General features: G+C 48.7%; 1 protein-coding gene across 3 annotated transcripts in view; it reads right to left on the minus strand.

The window, feature by feature from the left end:
• oxsr1b (oxidative stress responsive kinase 1b) overlaps positions 1-19,212 on the minus strand; it is a 67,344-nt gene that overhangs the window by 30,472 nt on the left and 17,660 nt on the right. For all 3 annotated transcript variants that reach the window (XM_084460459.1, XM_084460458.1, XM_084460457.1), the window contains exon 3: positions 8,121-8,229. In XM_084460459.1, coding sequence (XP_084316585.1) covers positions 8,121-8,229 — 109 coding nt within the window. The remainder of the gene's footprint in view (positions 1-8,120; positions 8,230-19,212) is intronic.

The raw sequence follows: 19,212 nt of genomic DNA on the forward strand, positions 1-19,212 counted from the left end.
CAGGTTGTGTTGGTCAGGACCCAACGCAGTTATTTTCATAAATAAACTTCATAAATAATGAGGAATGATAAAGTGAACATGTCTCTTCAGCCATCTTGGAACACACAACCTCTTGCAGTGAAGTGAGAACAGTGCTATTAACTTATTAAAAGGCAAGGAACCTATAGTATTGCCGTGTGGTCTTGCCTGTAATGGTGGTTATGAAGCCTACATATTCACGAGAATGAAAAAGTTGTAAAATGATTTGAGAGCAGATATCTCTAGCTAGCTACTGTATGTAAAGTAACTAGCATTATGTCCAACCAGTCTCGTAATGAACTGAAAACATTTTTATTTCACTCCCAGTCCAAAAATGTCCACTAGCCGTGATGCTAATTTTACACTATGTTCTCCATTCACTTATCCTAATAACGCTAGTGATCAGAACAGTAGGAGATTAATAAGCAGTAGAGCGAAACAAACGCGATTGAGTTGATTTATCTGAATGTTGATTTATCTGAATGTTATTTCATCACGCATGTTAGTACAAATCTATAACTGGTAATCTAAAAGGGTAATTTATAGCTAAACAAATGAATAGTTGTTCATTGTACTGGAGCTAACCTAACCTACGATAGCCATGCTAACGTTACTGCTATTGTTAACAAGGCTACAGCCTAACATGATAGCCATGCTAGCCTACTGAAGATAGGGCTGTGCTTTGCTAATGTTATATCATCTACAGTTATAGATCAATAGTTGGTTTTTGAACAGAACATTGATTTCGTTATGGTGGGTTCGTTTCAGTTTGTTGTGTACGCCAAATGAATGGTGAATCTGAACTAATTAAATTGATTTATCAGCCCCTGGTGGTTTGAGTAATGCTTTCTATTCATGTGCAGCCTCACAGAGTTTGCTGTATGACTTAATCACTGATATTTAATAAATGGGAGGACTGACACACAGATAGAAAATGGTAAATGGACTGTACTTATATATAGCGCTTTCATCCAAAGTGTTTGGGGTTCAGTGTCTTGCTCAGAGACACTTCTACATGCTGCTGGGAGGAGTTGGAATCGAACCGGAAACTTCCGATTCCCAGACAGCTACTCTGCCTCCCGAGCTATGGCCGCCCAACCAAGGTTATTATAGTTAACGGAAACTAACTAAAAAATGAAAACTAGGTGTGAAAAAACATTTTAGTTAACTGAAATAAAAATAAAAACTAGGCTTTACAAAAAAACGATAAGTAACTAAAACTGTATTGTGTGTTTACAAAACTAACTAAAATAAACTAAAATTGTAGAGAAAATGTCCTTAGTTTAATTCTTTTTCATTCCATACATAAGCCTAGTATTTTGGGTAGATATTAAATCTATCCTCCATTATTTCTTTAGCTGTGCCCCTGCGCAGAAGTAATTTGATGTTCACCAGATGGTTTGTTTTGCACAGAGTCAAACAACATGAGCTCACGAGATCAGGATGGTCTCACGAGGTTAGCGCAGAAAAAAAAACGAATACTGAAACTAATAAAAACTAAACTAAAACTAAGCATTATCAAAAAATACAAAATAAACTAAACCAGCAAATCTGCTTTAAAAACTAATAAAAACTAAACTGAAATTGAACACACAAAGTTAAAACGATATAAAAATAAAAACTAATGAAAAAAGCAAAACTATTATAACCCTGCCCCCGACTGCTATAGACAGATAGAACATGAGCATGGTGCATTTTGAACGGAAACGTTTCACTAGTCTCTCTGAACTAAGCCTACTACAGTGAGCCTGGCGTGGAGTGTTGATTCTGGGGGTTTAAGTCGAGCACACGGGAGCCTGGGAGTCTCAGCTGGGAGATCTCACTACTGGGTCACCATCATCACCTTCACAGCAGCGTGGCTCCGCTAGGCGCCCCGAGTCGGAGCGGGAGGTGTGAGATGACAGGAAGTAGGGAGGGAGAGAGTGCCAACTGTGCCAGAGGCCAGGGGGGCAGGAGAGGGGGGGGCTGTGGGGAGGGGGCAGGGGCAGGGAGAAGGGGTGAGGAGGAGGTGGAGAAGGCAGGATGGAAGAGAAGTGGAAATGGCAGTAACATCTTAAGAGATTTCAAAAACTCACCGGAGCTACACGAATCACACAAATTAACTGTTTTGGATTCAAAACGGCAAATGTAGCTGAAAGGTGACAAAGCCTAATTAGTTTCTTATACTTATATATGGCTGTTAATTTGGTACTTATTATGCAAGTTACTATGCATTTTGCAGCTACAGGATCTAAAGTATGAGAACAGTGCCTCATTATAATGCAATTGTGACCAACTTGTCTGCGTTGTGTATTTTTAGTGCATAGGGGTGGATTTTAACCTGGTCTTCTGCAGGAAAAACAAGGTTCTAGTCAGCTACACCACCAAACACTATCTACAGTATATAGTACTGTATATGGGGTGAGTTGAAGGGGTGAGTGTAACCCAGTTGAATTGTATAAACTCACTCCACTAGTATGAATAATGTCCAGCTGCATCACCAGATGGCGAGCTTGCCAGTCACAAGTGCATAATAAAGGGTTTATTAACCTTAAGTTAATAACACTGTTCTCACTTTAGATCCTAATAAGACTATTAGAAGACTAGTTAGAATAGAACTAGGGGGCGGCTGTAGCTCAGCTGGTAGAGCGGGTAGTTCAGTGATCGAAGGGTCAGTGGTTCGAATCCCAGCTCCAACTGTCTACATGTCGAGGTGTCCTTGAGCAAGATATCTAACCCCAAATTGCTCCCAATGAGCAGGTTAGCACCTTGCATGGCAGCTACCGCCATTGGTGAATGTGTGTGTGAATGGGTGAATGAGAGGCCATTGTAAAACGCTTTGAGTGCCGATAAGGTGGAAAAGCGCTATATAAGTGCAGTCCATTTACCATTTACCATTTATTAATAATGTCCCTACGTTTATAGACTATTATTTCTAATCTAACAATAACATATTTACAATGCTATTATTTTGTTATTGTTATAATTATAATGTTAATATGCATCTTATAAGGATGTTATTAATGCTTAATAAGAGGACCTTAATATACATTTCTATAGGTCTACAAGGATTCCATTTGGAGAGTGAGTTGGTCTCTGCTGTGGGATTTTAATGTGAAACACATTCCTGGCATGACTCATTCACTCTGTTTCACTGGACATGCCCCTTCTCGAGGGAGCAGTGACAGCCTGTGTGTGTGTGTGTGTGTGTGTGTGTGTGTGTGTGTGTGTGTGTGTGTGTGTGTGTGTGTGTGTGTGTGTGCGCGCGCGCGTGTTCCTGAACGAGCCTTTTCATCGTTCTCCTCAAACCAAAACAAACTAAACTCCAACACCGACTACACAGTGTCCTGGACAATGGATGTTGACCACAAACAGCTATTTCCTTTCTGTAAGTAAATAGAAAGTCTCTTGCAGAACGCTGTTTGGTTTCCTCACTACATTTCGAGGTGAAACCCAGAGTATTCGTCAAAGAGAGTGTTCATCTACAGTGGGTCTCTCCAGTAGGTCTCTCCAGTAGGTCTCTCCAGTAGGTCTCTACCTCCACTGCACCTGAATCCCGTGGCTGCTAGAGTCAGCGAAGTGGAGCGGACACAGACTGAGTGTCTCAACAGAGACCCATATTCCACGAAATGCAGCTTTGCCCAAACACACAGCTTGCCAAAACATACGGCTGCCATGTTAAAGAGACCCTGATTTGACAAGCAGGGCTCTGTGCTGGAGCGTGGCGCGGTGCGTCATCATGAGGGGTAGTGAATAGAAAAGCAAGTCAAAAGTTCAGGATTATCTCGTGTGGGTCCAGCGCACGGGGCTGGAAGGCTCCTGTGCAAATGCCTCTGGTTGAGACCGGGGGTTTGAATCCCAAAAGTACTAAAAGGTCCTAAAAAAAAAGGCAGAATGACTTTAATGAACACAAGGGGATTTGGTCTAGGGATTAAAACAACATGTATGGTGTTTTATAACATGTATAACATCTGTATAACATGTATCTGTGTTCGCCCCTCAACAGGTGCTCCCGCACCTTTGAACAAAGGTAAACGAGGGTGTTTATTGTGATTTAACCGTGTGTGTGTGTGTGTGTGTGTGTGTGTGTGTGTGTGTGTGTGTGTGTGTGCATGTAAACACTGTTATCACCCACTTCATCTGTTATTCCTGCCCTGTGTATAAACCAGCTTCAGTGAATAAAACCCAAAAGAGGATTATACCCACAGCACAGTATATAAGATTAAAGAATTCCTGATCCTGACATTTAAAACTCTCCGGGTGCCAAAGAAAGAAAGAAAGGCATCTTGCTGTTTATTTTTGCGCATGGCTAATGCGTTTCTAATGACCACTGGTTTGCCGTGCAGCAGAGACAGAATGTTCCAAGCGGCGGTCAAGTATGCAGACCGACAAAGACAACGTCAGTCAGTTCAGGACCGGCTGGTAGACATTCACCTGCCTGGTCGCACACCTCCCAAGAACAAACAGCAGCTGTGACGATACGACGACACGCAGGACTCACGACGACACGCAGGACTCACTCAAAGAAACTGTTACATTCAGGGTGTTGCTGGGGTTGCATCAGAGGAGGGGTAATAAGGCGACAATGGAAATAAAATGAAAATAAACTTCGTCAAAAGGTGCGGCTGTAGCTCAGTTGGTAGAGCGGGTCGTTCAATGATCGAAGGGTCAGCGGTTCGAATCCCAGTTCCGACTGTCCACATGTCGAAGTGTCCTTGAGCAAGACACCTAACCCCAAATTGCTCCCAATAAGCAGGTTAGCACCTTGCATGGCAGCTGCCGCCATTGGTGTGTGAATGGGTGAATGAGAGGCCATTGTAAAGCGCATTGAGTGCCGCTAAGGTGGAAAAGCGCTATATAAGTGCAGTCCATTTACCATTTTACCATTTGTCTAGAACTTCGGGGTTCAAATCCTGACCTCTGGGCCATTTCCCCCCCTTGTACTTTCACCCACTATAAAGCAGCGCGAGGAAACGTCGTCATGGATGATGGAATTCCCCACCGTCCTTTGAAAGGAAAACCTTGGTCTCATCTGTCCTGAACCTTCCTTCTGTTCTGACCAGGCCTCTGAATCAACACGCGGCCGGTCACCGGCGCTCTGCTGCTCTCCGAAAGCTCCTCCGCTGACCCCAGCCGAGCGGTTCTGTATAACGCGCTGACCCCAGCCGAGCGGTTCTGTATAACACGCTGACCCCAGCTGAGCGGTTCTGTATAACGCGCTGACCCCAGCCGAGCGGTTCTGTATAACACGCTGACCCCAGCCGAGCGGTTTGTATAACGCGCTGACCCCAGCCGAGCGGTTCTGTATAACGCCAGCCGAGCGGTTCTGTATAAAGCCAGCCGAGCGGTTCTTTATAACGCCAGCCGAGCGGTTCTGTATAACACCAGCTCGATTCAGTCACGTCTGCATTGCGAAAACCAGCCACGTCGTTTGATTACGGCGCATAATAAACCTCCACATCAATCGGGTTCCGTTGGAGACGCAGAGAGAGAGGGGGGGGGGGGGGGGGGAGGGGTGGAGGATGTGGAGACGCGGAGAGGGGGTGGAGACACGGGGGGGGGTGGGGGGGGGATGTGCCCGGTCCTGCTGGGGTGCTGCCCCGCCCGCCTCCCTCCAGGGTTGATTGGCGTGGGCACAGCGCCAGGCGTCCAGCTGCCAGGCAGCTAACGGGCTGCTTATGACCTGGGTGGCAGGGAAGAGCAAGGCATGGGGCACTATCCGTTACAGTGGGGCGCCTTGTGTGTGTGTGTGTGTGTGTGTGTGTGTGTGTGTGTGTGTGTGTGACAGAAAGGAGGCAGTCAGTCGGCGCTGTGTAAATGAACGCCCATTACGTGCTTAGCTTGTCTTCATCTCTCTCTACGAGAAATGACAACATACTGCGTCTCGCCCACTCATAATACCAGGGTCTCTCTCTCTCTCTCTCTCTCCCTCCCTCTCTCTCTCTCCCCCCCCCCTCTCACTCTTTCAGGGTGCAGTAGGCCCACGCCTGGCATCCATTTCAAGCAGAAATGATATCAGTGGAACATGTAAAACAGACTGTGTTCATCTCTCTATCTATGCAGCGATGCGTTTTCTCCTTGGTGGGCTGGCCCGCTGTAACACCCTCCCTCCCTCCCTCCCTCTCTCTCTCTCGCTCTCTCTCTCTCTCTCTCCCTCCCTCCCTCCCTCCCTCCCTCTCTCCCTCTCTCTCTCTCTCCCTCCCTCTGGCCTGCTGTAACTCTCTCTCTCTCTCTATCTCCCTCTCCATCTCCCTCTCCATCTCCCTCTCCATCTCCCTCTGGCCCAGTGTAACTCTCCCCCTTCTCCCTAGTCTAGTGTAATTGCCCTGCTGCCACGGTCACAGTGATCCAGTTCTGGGGGCTGTTATTATTACCCCTGCCCTGTAATTACCCCCCCCCCTGCCTCATCCACACACACACGGCACGCTGGCTCTGCTCTGAGCTGCGCCCGGAAGGACTCCCAGGCAGATCACAATGAGGATCAGCCCTGTCACATTCCCTGCAATCACCGTCTGGTAAACTGCCTCCACCAGCCCCTCTGCAGAACACCTGCAAGCACAGCCGGTCAGAGCCGCACAGCCAATCAGAGGAGCACAGCCAGTCTGCAAGCACAGCCGGTCAGAGCAGCACAGCCAATCAGAGGAGCACAGCCAGTCTGCAAGCACAGCCGGTCAGAGTAGCACAGCCAATCAGAGGAGCACAGCCAGTCTGCAAGCACCGCCGGTCAGAGTAGCACAGCCAATCAGAGGAGCACAGACAGCCAGAGCAGCACAGCCAGTCTGCAAGCACAGCCGGTCAGAGCAGCACAGCCAATCAGAGGGGGAGGGAGGGAGGAGGAGGGAGGGAGGATAGGGAGGGGGAGGGAGGGAGGATATGGAGGGGGAGGGAGGGAGGATATGGAGGGGGAGGGAGGGAGGATGAGGAGGGAGGGAGGATGAGGAGTGAGTGAGTGAGTGAGTGAGTGAGTGAGTGAGTGAGTGAGTGAGTGAGTGAGTGAGTGAGTGAGTGAGTGAGTGAGTGAGTGATGTCACCAGTCTTCTTTCTTCTAGCCATCCCTCCAGACCCCCGGTCCACTGGCGCTGCCATCCTTGCCGTCCTGCCCCAGTGTTCACCTGGTCAGGTGATCCTTCCTGGTCATCTCCCCTGTGTCTCTGCCCTCGTCACATGATCCTTCCTGGTCACCTCCCCTGTGTCTCTGCCCTCGTCACATGATCCTTCCTGGTCACTCACCACACTTGTGAGAGTCCAGCTGAACAATGCACCTCTGAGCCAGCAGCAGTCCAGAGAACAGCAACCCAGACGCAGCTTTTTCTCAATGGGTCTGACACACACACACACACACACACAAGCACACGCACTCTCTCTAACAGACCGCTTTTCTGGTCTGGAAAATGACTCTCGTCCAGAGTGATCTCTTGGTTTGAATTTCCCGCCAGGCCAATCAGCGTCCTTTGAATTAAATTGCGGGACGCGATTGGCTAGGGGGATGAGCTAATCGCTGAGGACTCCTTCGACAACACCCATCTGGGAAAATGGCTGCAATGAGAGCCCAACCAGACTGAATAATGAAGCAAAACAAAACGGGATTGAGATCGGGACCGAGTCAGTGTCGGGCTAAGAAACTGCTTGCTGCTTCTTTACTCTTGTTGCAAAAACAAAAGCGGAGAGGAATAAAATGGATGGAGGGAGGGAGGGAGGCAGGGAGGAGAAGGGAGAGAGAGAGGGAAAGAGGGATGGATGGATGGATGGAGGGAGGGAGGGATGGATGGAGGGATGGATGAATGGAGGGATGGAGGGAGGGATGGAGGGATGAGGGATGGAGGGATGGAGGGATGGAGGGAGGGAGGGATGGAGGAGGAGAAGGGAGAGAGAGAGGGAGGGAGGGAGGGAGGGAGGGAGGGAGGGAGGGAGGGAGGGAGGGAGGGATGGATGGGGGGAGGGAGAGAGGAGAAGGGAGGGAGAGAGGAGAAAGAAGGAGAAGAGAGGAGAAGGGAGGGGGGAGGAGAAGGGAGGGAGGGAGCAGAAGGGAGGAGAAGGGAGGGAGGGAGCAGAGGGGAGGAGAAGGGAGGGAGGGAGCAGAAGGGAGGAGAAGGGAGGAGAAGAGAGAGAGAGAGAGCGCTTACCTCCGCTAAGCAGCTTCATGACCAGCCACAGTTCGTCCTTCACCACAAAGGAAGTATAGTAGGAGACGATGTTGGGGTGGTGGCACTGGCTCATGGCCTGGATCTCTTTCTGTCAGGGGGAGAGAGAGGGGGGAGAGAGACAGAGAGAGAGAAAGAGAGAGAGAGGGAGAGGGAGAGAGAGAGAGAGAGAGAGAGAGGGAGAGAAACGTGAGAATCAGCACTCACACAGGAGTGCCACAATAAACAGCACTGATACAAGAGTGCCTGCTAGCTGTGCCAAGACAGTGTGTGTGTGTGTGTGTGTGTGTGTGTGTGTGTGTGTGTGTGTGTGTGTGTGTGCGTGCGTGCGCACCTGGTTGAGCCGAAGACCCCTCACGGTTTCAGAGCGGGAACTTGCTTACTTCTTTAAAGATTGCATATTCCCTATACTTGCTTCTAAATAAAGTCTATTTATTTTGCCTCTGGCTGCATAGCAGTCAGGGGTGAGTTATGTCTGAGCCCCTCTCCTGCCCCTCTCCTGCCCTGGACCAGGGTGCTGTGGCCTGGATGAGCAACTCCTCGTTCTTGTTTCGTCTGACGGAGGAACCAAAACAAGACGAGCTCATCAGCGTTTTTGATTCGGTCTAATTGTATGTATCTGACGGGCACTGCCCTGGTCAGAGAGAAACTTTGCTATCATTCTAACATTGCTCTCTCTCCCTGCATGTACAATACATCATAGTTCTTCATACTTTGTGCTAGAAACTTCATTCAAACTTTAAAATGTTCATGATGTTTAGCTGTTTCCCAGATGTATTAATTTTTTATAGTTTTTTAGTGATTTAACTTTTAATAGTATTTTTTTTACGATAGAAATTGCTGGTGGCATGTAGCCTGGTACGACCATCCCGTTCTCGCGAGCTCACATTCTGTTTCACTAATGCAGAACAGCGCATTCACAGCTAAGACGTTTCTAAAGATCATATTACAGAGGAATGTGAAAAACCACAACAAGCCCTCGCTCTATGGAAGCACAACTAGCGATTCATAAAGACAGATTGATGAAAACAACCGTTTCGCGGCAGAAAATAGATTTTTTAGAAGCTGCATTCTCAGTGCCCTGTCTGCCGCCATTACATGGATATACTTGGATTTTAAATTTCTTCTACAGGCCTCCGAATTACACCAAAGTTATCTTGGTGAGTCAAACGTCTTATAATATGCCTTAAATAAGGTCCAGGTTGTCAAAAACTAGCATTCTCCTTTAATGCTAATTCAGACACACTAACAGAGCGGGGGTAGCTGTGAATGCGCATTGGAAATCCACAAGAACGTGCAAACTGTTCGTGAACGCGGCGGGGTCAAAAGGGGTCGATTCGGCAAGATGGCGCTGATCAAAATGTTTCAAGAAGTAAATCGCTTCCTGGCCCCTTGGGGCTATACTGTCCCCGACCTGCTATGACATGGGGGGGCGGAGTCTCACATCACGCCACTAACCATGCCCCGGACCACTCAACTCTCTCCCTCTGAGTGAGCTAGACACACCATGTCTTCGCCGGTGGGCTCATGGAGATTGCCCGGAGGTCACTGCACTGCTCTCGACCCACTGTGATCTGAGGGGGCAGAGTCTCCCCACCACGCTACTATCCCCGCCACGGGCCCCACAACTCAGCCCCTGAGTGGGCTAGAAACACATGGTCTTCACCGGTGGGGGCAGGTTGGTGGCCCAGAGAGGGATACACTGTCTGTGACTGGCTCTGACCTGAGGGGGCGGAGTCTCACCGCCACACCACTATCCATGCCACAGACCCCACAACTCAGCCCCTGAGTGGGCTAGAGACAAACGGTCTTCGCCATTGGGTACATGGAGATTGCCCGGAGGTTAATGCCCTGCGCCCGACCCGCTGTGATCCGAGGGGGGGGGGGGTCTCAACACCACGCCACGATCCACGCCACGGGCCCCACGACTCAGCCCCTGAGTGGGCTAGAGACACACTGTGGCCTGGAAAGGGTTACACTGTCTCCGACCGGCTCTGACCAGAGGGGGCAGAGTATTGCCACCACGCTTCTATCCACACCACGGACTCCTCAACTCAGCCCCTGAGTGGGCTAGAGACACACGGTCTTCACCAGTGGGGGCAGGTAGGTGGCCTAGAGAGGGGTACACTGTACTTGACTAGCTCTGACCTGAGGGGGAGCAGTCTCGCCACCACGCCACTGTCCATACCACGGACCCCACAATTCAGCCCCTGAGTGGTCTAGAGACACACGGTCTTTGCCGGTGGGTGCATGGAGATTGCCCGGTCCGTAGTAGTTCTAGCAGTAGCCGTTACATACAGCTGCGGCAGCTAGCACACCTTACATTTTCTCCATGAAATGTACTTTCTAGTTAATTTATTAATTTCTTTCATAGTGTTTGTGTGTGTGTGTGTGTGTGTGTGTGTGTGTGTGTGTGTGTGTGTGTGTGTGTGTAACCCTGGGACCTCGAAGCAGGACTGGTTCCTCTGAGATAAGCCAGGAGGACGGGTCACCCCTCGGGTCATGAGGCCGGGCGGTGGAGCAGCAGTACCACCATGCGGTTCTCCCACATTCCTGAGCCAGGCTCGGCATCGCAAGATAGCTCACTCACATTCACAGCATGCGACAGAGCTGCTCCTGTCATCGCAAGTGAGTCACGCCAAGAGGCCTCAACTCTTTCCAAGCGTGACTTTTCGCCAGTGGCATGCACAGACTAGGACAAACAAACTGACGATATCCGTTAACACAGAGTCCCCAAAGTTTCAGATAGCTCAGTGAGCTGCTGGAACTGGTCATGGATGTCTTAGTTACCGCTGACGTCAATATAGGAACAAGAAATGAGTTAAGAGCAGAAGAAAGTCAGTAGTTTTCCTCCACAGTCTCCAGCTAGAGATCAGCGAATATGTGCATGCGCTCGCCAGACCCCTGCAGGTCAGTAACTCTGTGTGTGTGTGTGTGTGTGTGTGTGTGTGTGTGTGTGTGTGTGTGTGTGTGTGTGTGTGTGAGTGGGTGTGTGTGTGTGTGTGTGTGCGTGTGTATGCGTGTGTGCACGCATCAGACTCTTGCAGCTTGGGACGGAGGAGAAGTGAGGTCATCTTGGCCGAGTGTCCCTGTCCCTCTCTCCAGAAGCCGTCCTTAAGACGGTCATTAGTGCCCAGAGCCTCCTAACAGGAACAGCTTCTGGCTGCATTCACACGCCTCATCATTGCCATTTGTTTAACAGGAAAAGGTTTCCTCCCTCGGTAACACTATTACTAACCCAGCGTAACAAAAAGAGTCAAAATGGAAAATGTGATCAAATCTAGAAGAGCTCTTCTAGTTTCACAACTTAAGACTAAAGATGCACCGATGCATCGGCCGAACATCGGCATCAGCCCATCGGCAAATAAAATGACGTTCACTGATGGCAGTGGCCGATGTTTATGTCACGCCAATTATGGCTATTTTTGAGGGCCGACTTCGATCTACGGTCGGTTGTTTGGTCGAAATCCGACCAAGATTCTATTGGTCGAGCAATCTCAAAGCGTATACTCTGTTAGAAAAAAAATAAATACTGTAGCACTAATCAAACCGATGTGTGGAACGGTAGCTTTTTGAATTAGCCTAGCGAGACATGGAACATCGTTTCACAGCCCTGAGGGTGACGGGCTCCAGGCAGCCCGTCTCTCCCGCTTGCAAAGCCAGACTTTTGTTTCCTAATTATGGTTTATATGAAGATATCAGGTCAAACATCCTTGTTTTCAAAGCTTTGTTCTGGCCGTAGGCTAATTTTATTGCGGAAGGAAATTTAATTAGCGCCATTTTCATTACATTTCCTTTCATAGCCAACATGACAGAAAGAATTACGCTCAGATGAATCCCACAGAGAACAAGTCTGTAGAAGCCGGGCTACAATCTTACAAGTTGAAATGGGCTATTGTTGAATGCACAGCCCATTAAATGCCAGTTATGTTATATTTATTTTGATTATTACCTAGCCCCACAACAATTATGATTATGATCAAATTAAATTACGTAATGGCAGTGCATTCAATTTAATGTATTTAAATCAATTAGATGGAAAAAATTTAATCATATAGGCCTAGTCTGGCAAGACTAAATTATATCCTAATAAAATACCATAAAGAATAACTTATGCCGAATAACTAATTACTACTTAGTTACTAATGAATAGTAAAGAATAATCAGCTTAATTTAGAAATGTAGTCAAGGCCTGAGAAATCGAGCAGCAGATTGGGAGATCCGTGACGTCAGAGGGCAGGCCAGGCTACGAGCCACACTCACGTTATCTGGTGTATTTTCTTTGTCTAGCCTACGGTGTGAGCCGTGAGCAGGGTTGGAGAGCTAGCCGGGTTGGAGAGCTAGCCGGGTAGGAGTGCTAGCCGGGTTGGAGAGCTAGCCGGGTTGGAGAGCTAGCAGGGTTGGAGAGCTAGCCGGGTTGGAGAGCTAGCAGGGTTGGAGAGCTAGCAGGGTTGGAGAGCTAGCAGGGTTGGAGAGCTAGCCGGGTTGGAGAGCTAGCAGGGTTGGAGAGCTAGCAGGGTTGGAGAGCTAGCCGAGTTGGAGAGCTAGCCGGGTTGGAGAGCTAGCCGGGTTGGAGAGCTAGCCGTCTCGGCCGGCTGGATGGAGATGCGGTGTGCATTTGCCGCAGAACGTTCCATTCCAGCTACACTGTGGATGTTGTTTTACTTTGCACAAAAATGTACAGTATAGGCCGATTTTAAAATATGATGCCAGAAATAGTTCACACCTAGATAAAGGTACATATTATGCAAATGTGAATAAAAAAACAACACATCAGCCAGATTGTTATTTTAAACATTGCGCATCAACCCATAATTTTGCAATCTGTGCATCCCTAATTAAGGCTAAACTAATTCCAGCTGCAGGAAAAGGTCACAATGCAGACAATGGGCTGTAGCCTATCGGACGGCAAAACACTGATTCATTCTTCCCATAAACCTGTATTGACGTGCAGGCTGAACACATTTGTTCGGGGGAAAGTGATCAATCAATGGATGCTTGTGAGTAAAATTGCAAGGCAGGGGAGGGGGGGCCTCGCTCATCCACAGTCATCACTCTCGTCCTGGGATGATTCTGCTGTCCAGGATGGGATGATTGTCTCTGCCAGTAGAACAAGAGAACCGGCCGGTCTGGGCCAAAATCAGCAGGTGACAATGTATAGTAGCAGAGGTGGTTTGGCACAGCCGATGCGATGTCTTTAGCCTGGCGTTGCCAGCCTGATCTCATGAGTTCACATTCTATTCCACTCCGCAGATCGGTCTGGACATCCAACCTTTCTAACTGAATCCACTCCAACCACGATTTGTTTGAGCCAATCACAACCGTTTATCTAATATGGGGCGGATTTAATAAGACGACGGAACAGAGGAGCACCGTAGAGGAATTTTCGCTGATTGGTTGTAGGTCTGTCCAATTGCGTCCTGAGGCATTTTGATCTACGCCCATTGGTAACGCCCATTGGAAATCGGAAAGTAACTGAGTTTCCAGACCCTTCGCATTTTTGCGAATTGGGTCTGGCGAAGCCAGGTTACGAGCGGGTCGTTCAATGATCGAAGGGTCAGGGGTTCGAATCCCAGCTCCGACTGTCCACATGTCGAAGTGTCCTTGAGCAAGACACCTAACCCCAAATTGCTCCCAATGAGCAGGTTAGTACCTTGCATGGCAGCTGCCACCATTGGTGTGTGAATGTGTGTGTGAATGAGAGGCCACTGTAAAGCGCTTTGAGTGCCGCTAAGGTGGAGAAGCGCTATATAAGTGCAGTCCATTTACCATTTAGACTTGTTAGTCTAAATGTCGAACTGGGACCAACAGGATGTTCTCTTTGGTCTAGTGGTAGCCTAGATGTACAGACAATTACAAACAACCTCGAACATACTGACACAAAAGATTCACGTACACCCTGATTATTTTCCAAAACCAAGAAGCTATCTTAAAGCTTAAGAGTCCCATCAACTTTTCAGATGACCTTCAAAACAATCCCCTTCTGACCCAACTCTAGTTTCATTTAACTGTCAAACAATTAATTTCCTACCAGTCTGTGGGACCAGACAGAACTGGCCCTGTGGGTCATCTCATCATCTCTTCATCCCTCCCTCCCTGGATGGAACAGCCAAAGGAAGAACAACAATGACAGCCAACTGGCTTAGGCCGGATCTTAATGTTCACAACTAAGTCCCTCTATCTCTCCCTCTCTCTCTCTCCTTTCTATGTCCCTCCCAATCTTCCCCTTCCTCCATCACCCTCTTTTCCTCCTTGTCCCTGCTCCCCCCTCCCCCTCTTTCCAATCCTCTCCGTCTCCCTCCCTCCCTCCTCCCTTTCACTCCCATCTTCCATACACTCCTTCTCACTCGACTACCTTCTCCTTCTCTCCCTCTCTCTTTCTCCTTCTCTCCCTCTCTCTCTCCTTCTCTCCCTGTCTCTTTCTCCTTCTCTCCCTCTGTCTCTCCTTCTCTCCCTGTCTCTCCTTCTCTCCCTCTGTCTCTCCTTCTCTCCCCCTCTCTCTCTCTCCTTCTCATTCTCTCCCTCTCTCTCTCCTTCCATCTCATCTTTTCCTTCTCTCCCTCCATCTCTCCTTCTCTCCCACTCCTTCTCCCTGCCTCAGTCTTCGGTCTCCTTTTCCAAACTATCCTTCTTCTTTGCCCTCTCCCTCCGTTCCTCGCTCTCCTCGTTCTACCTCTCCCTGTCCCCCATCTGCTGTCCCGGGGTGGAAGTGGTGAGCAGGCCGGGGTGGAAGTGGGGGGCAGGCCGGGGTCGACCCCAGAGGAGGAGGAACAATAGGAGAGGATGCACTGCTGGTGGTGGTGGTGGTCTGCCGCTCTGCTTCTCCCAGTAGACAATGAGTGTGTGTGTGTGTGTGTGTGTGTGTGTGTGTGTGTGTGTGTGTGTGTGTGTGTGTGTGTGTGTGTGTGTGTGTGTGTGTGCGTGTGCGTGCGTGTCTGTGTGCGTGTGCATGTGTGTGTGCCTGTCTGTGTGCGTGTGCATGTGTGTGTGCGTGTCTGTGTGTGCGTGTGTGTCAGGGCCTCTTTGTTGCGTCCCTCACTGTACTGTAAACCTATACCGGACCCAGGTACTGGAAATTCTGTCGCAGTTGCATTACTCACTCACACTGTTATTAGGTGACACTGTCACTTTTAACATGTTAAAGGAGTAGTAAAGGGAAAATGCATGTTTAGCCCTGTTTTAAGGTTACTTATGATCATATACAATGGTTCAGATCAAAAAGTTGACAAAACTAGCACTTTTGATAAAGTCTGATATTTGCTCTACCACCGTTTTGGTCATAAATGTGGTGGTAATAAATGCCTCCAGGCTGACAGTGATATCCTGATCCACATACCTACCTAACATGCCTACACCAGTGTTAATTTTTACAGCAATTTTTGATTTTAGTCATAGTCTTTTGACTAAAATGCTATTTAGTTTTTGTCATATTTGAATCATCTGAATACTTTTTATTTTATTTTAGTTTTAGTTACTAAATAGCAATAAGATTTAAGTCAACTAATCCTACTGATGATTTAGTCGACTAAAATCGAACGTGTTTAGCAAAAGTGTAATGCATTATTTAACCCTTTCTCGACAGCAAATTTTGATTTAGTTTTTGTCAGTCTTTTGACTAAAATGTTATTTACTTTTAGTCATATTTTAGTCATCTGAATTGTTTTAGTTTAACTCTAGTTTTAGTTACTAAATAGCATCAAGATTTTAGTCGACTGACTCTACCGATGATTTAGTCGGCTAAAATAGAAATTGTTTAGCTAAAGTGTAATGCATTATTGAACCATTTCTCTAGAATTTCCAAACTCATACATTATATACTCCGGGAGGACACATCCATTATACTGATGGACAAAGCTACTGAATTACATTTCTATTCTCCTTGCTTGTTCAAGTGTTTTTCAGCGTGAGCCACTTTCACGGAAATCTCAGCATTCTGATTGGATCTCTTCTCAAATCGTCCCGTCTTAATATTTTTGTCTAGTTTTTATTTGTTGTGACGATAACTAAATAAAGGTTGTTGACCAATAATTTGTCATTATTTTTGTTGACGAGATTAACACAGACCTATATATCCTGCCTCGATATCCTGTCCATGAAAATCACAAACAGGATTGGTGACAAAGCGCAGCCCTGGCGGAGGCTAACCCCCACCGGAAAGGAAGACGACTTACTGCAGAGGACACGGACACAGCTCTCGCTCTGGGTGTACAGGGATTGGATGGCCCTAAATAGAGATCCTCTCACCCCATACTCCCGTATAACCCTCCACAAGACCTCTCGAGGGACCCGGTCGTAAGCCTTCTCCAAGTCCACAAAACACATGTAGACAGGTTGGGCAAATTCCCAAGCCCCCTCCAAGATCCTTGCGTGAGTGAAGAGCTGGTCGGTAGTTCCACGACCAGGACGAAATCCGCATTGTTCCTCTTCGATCTGAGGTTCGACTATTGGCCGGACCCTCCTTGCCAGCACCTTGGAGTACCCTTTCCCTGGGAGGCTGAGTAATGTGATGCCTCTATAATTGGCACACACCCTCTGGTCCCCTTTTTTAAATATTGGGACCACCACCCCAGTCTGCCACTCCTTTGGCACTGACCCGGACTTCCACGCAATGTTAAAGAGGCGTGTCAACCAAGACAGCCCCTCAACACCCAGCGCCTTCAGCATTTCTGGACGGATCTCATCAGTCCCTGGGGCTTTGCCACTGTGGGGTTGTTTGACTACCTCAGTGACCTCCTCCAGGGAAATTGACGATGACCCCCCATCATCTTCCTGCTCTGCCTTGATCGTAGAGGGTGGATTAGTCGGGTTCAGGAGTTCCTCAAAGTGCTCCTTCCAACGCTCAACAACCTCCTCAGTTGAGGTCAGCAGTGTCCCTTCCTTGCTGTATACAGCTTGGATGGTCCTCCGCTTTCCCTTCCTGAGGTGTCTGATGGTCTTCCAGAAACACTTTGGTGCCGACCGAAAGTCCTTCTCCATGGTTTCTCCGAACTCCTCCCACACCCGCTGCTTTGCCTTGGTCACGGCCGAAGCCGCAGCCCTCCGGGCCAGCCGATACCCTGCAACTGCTTCTGGAGTCCCCCGGGCTAACATATCCCGGAAAGCCTCCTTCTTCAGTCGGTCGGCTTCCCTGACCACCGCTGTCCACCACGGTGTCCTAGGGTTACCGCCACTTGAGGTACCTATGGCCCTCAGGCCGCAGCTCCCAGCCGTAGCTTCAGCAATGGAGGCTTTGAACACCGACCACTCATGCTCGATGTCCCCAACCTCCACAGGGATGCCAGAGAAGCTCTGCCGGAGGTGGCAATTGAAATCTCTCCGGACAGGCTCTTCCTCCAGACGTTCCCAGTTCACCCTCACTACACGCTTGGGTTTTCCAGGTCTGTCCAGAGGTTTCCCCCGCCATCGAAACCAGCTCACCACCAGATGGTGATCAGTGGACAGCTCTGCCCCTCTCTTTACCCGAGTGTCCAAAACACATGGCCTCAGATCGGCTGATACAATAACAAAATCTATCATCGATCTTCGGCCTAAGGTGTTCTGATGCCAGGTGTACTTGTGGGCATCCTTGTGTTCGAACATGGTGTTTGTTATGGACAAACTGTGACTAGCAAAGAAGTCCAACAACAAAACACCAATCAGGTTCAGATCGTGGTGGCCATGCCTCCCAATCACGCCCCTCCAAGTCCAACGGTCACTCGGTTTTGTAAATCGGACTTACAGGTCAAAAGTTGCGTGTACAAACGCACCTCTGACTTTGACACGTTGGTGGTGCTAGAGGGTTTGAGCTGTGAACATGGGTCTTGGTGAAAAGACTCAGGGGACTGTCATGAATGAGTGTGCAAAATTTCACAACTTTTTACCATACAGTTCTATGGGCTGCCATAGACTCCCATGGTGGAAGAAGAGGAAGAAGAATAGGAAAAGGTAGAAGAACAATGGAGGCCTTCGCAGCCTCACTGCTTGGCCCCCAAATAGTATTCTGAAGGCACATTACAGACTCATCTTGCAGTGATATTAACTAGACCTAAAGTCTGAGAAGTTCACAAGGTTTTCTGGCATTAACATGCAATCCTACAGCACACTGTGTGTGTGCGTGTGTGTGTGTGTGTGTGTGTATGTGTGTGTGTGCTTGTGTGTGTGTGTGTCTATGTGCTTGTGTGTGTGTGTGTGTGTGTGTGTGTGTGTGTGTGTGTGTGTGTGTGTGTGTGTGTGTGTGTGTGTGTGCGCATGCGTGCGAGCATGCATGTGTTTTGTGTGTCGTTCCTTGTGGACTTTCCAGCAAAGGAGGACTGAACCCTCACGCCGTGTCTCAACACCACCCGGCAGCGTGGTGAGGTCACTCGTGACGGGGGGCAGAGTGATGCTGACGGGGGGCACAGTCACTGCCTCGCACACACTCAATATGACACACAGACACACACACACATACACACACTCCCAGTCCCTTCCATTAATCCTTCACAACAGGATCACTGCCATTAGAGGAGAGAGAGAGGGAGAGAGAAAGAGCGAGAGAGAGAGAAAGAGAGAGAGAGACAGAGATAGAGAGAGAGAGAGAGAGAAAGAGAGAGAGAGAGAGAGAAAGAGGAAGAGAGAAAGAGAGAGAGAGAGAGAGAGAGAGAGAGAGAGGAAGAGAGAGAGAGAGAGAGAGAGAGAGAGAACATCAATAGAGAGAAAGTTAGAGAAAGTGAGCCTTGACACAGGGGCCTGATCAAACTGGCGACTGAACGCCAAATACACCAGAATGCTTCTCTCGCTGTGAGTCACTCCCGGTACCCGTCCATCACAACTGCAGTTCCAGGAATAACGGGAGCCACAACAGCACACAGACCTACTCCCAGGAGCCCACCACAGCACACAGACCTACTCCCAGGAGCCCACAACAGCACACAGACCTACTCCCAGGAGCCCACCACAGCACACAGACCTACTCCCAGGAGCCCACCACAGCACACAGACCCACTCCCCGGACACACCACCTCTCCCTATGCTGGTCTTGTCTGCAGTTTGAATATCTCTGTCGCCGATTAGGTTGATAATGCAGGGGCCTTCAGTTAATTCTGAGAGGATCCTC

The sequence above is a fragment of the Borostomias antarcticus genome (assembly GCF_949987555.1).
Source record: "Borostomias antarcticus genome assembly, chromosome: 2".
Classification (NCBI taxonomy): domain Eukaryota; kingdom Metazoa; phylum Chordata; class Actinopteri; order Stomiiformes; family Stomiidae; genus Borostomias; species Borostomias antarcticus.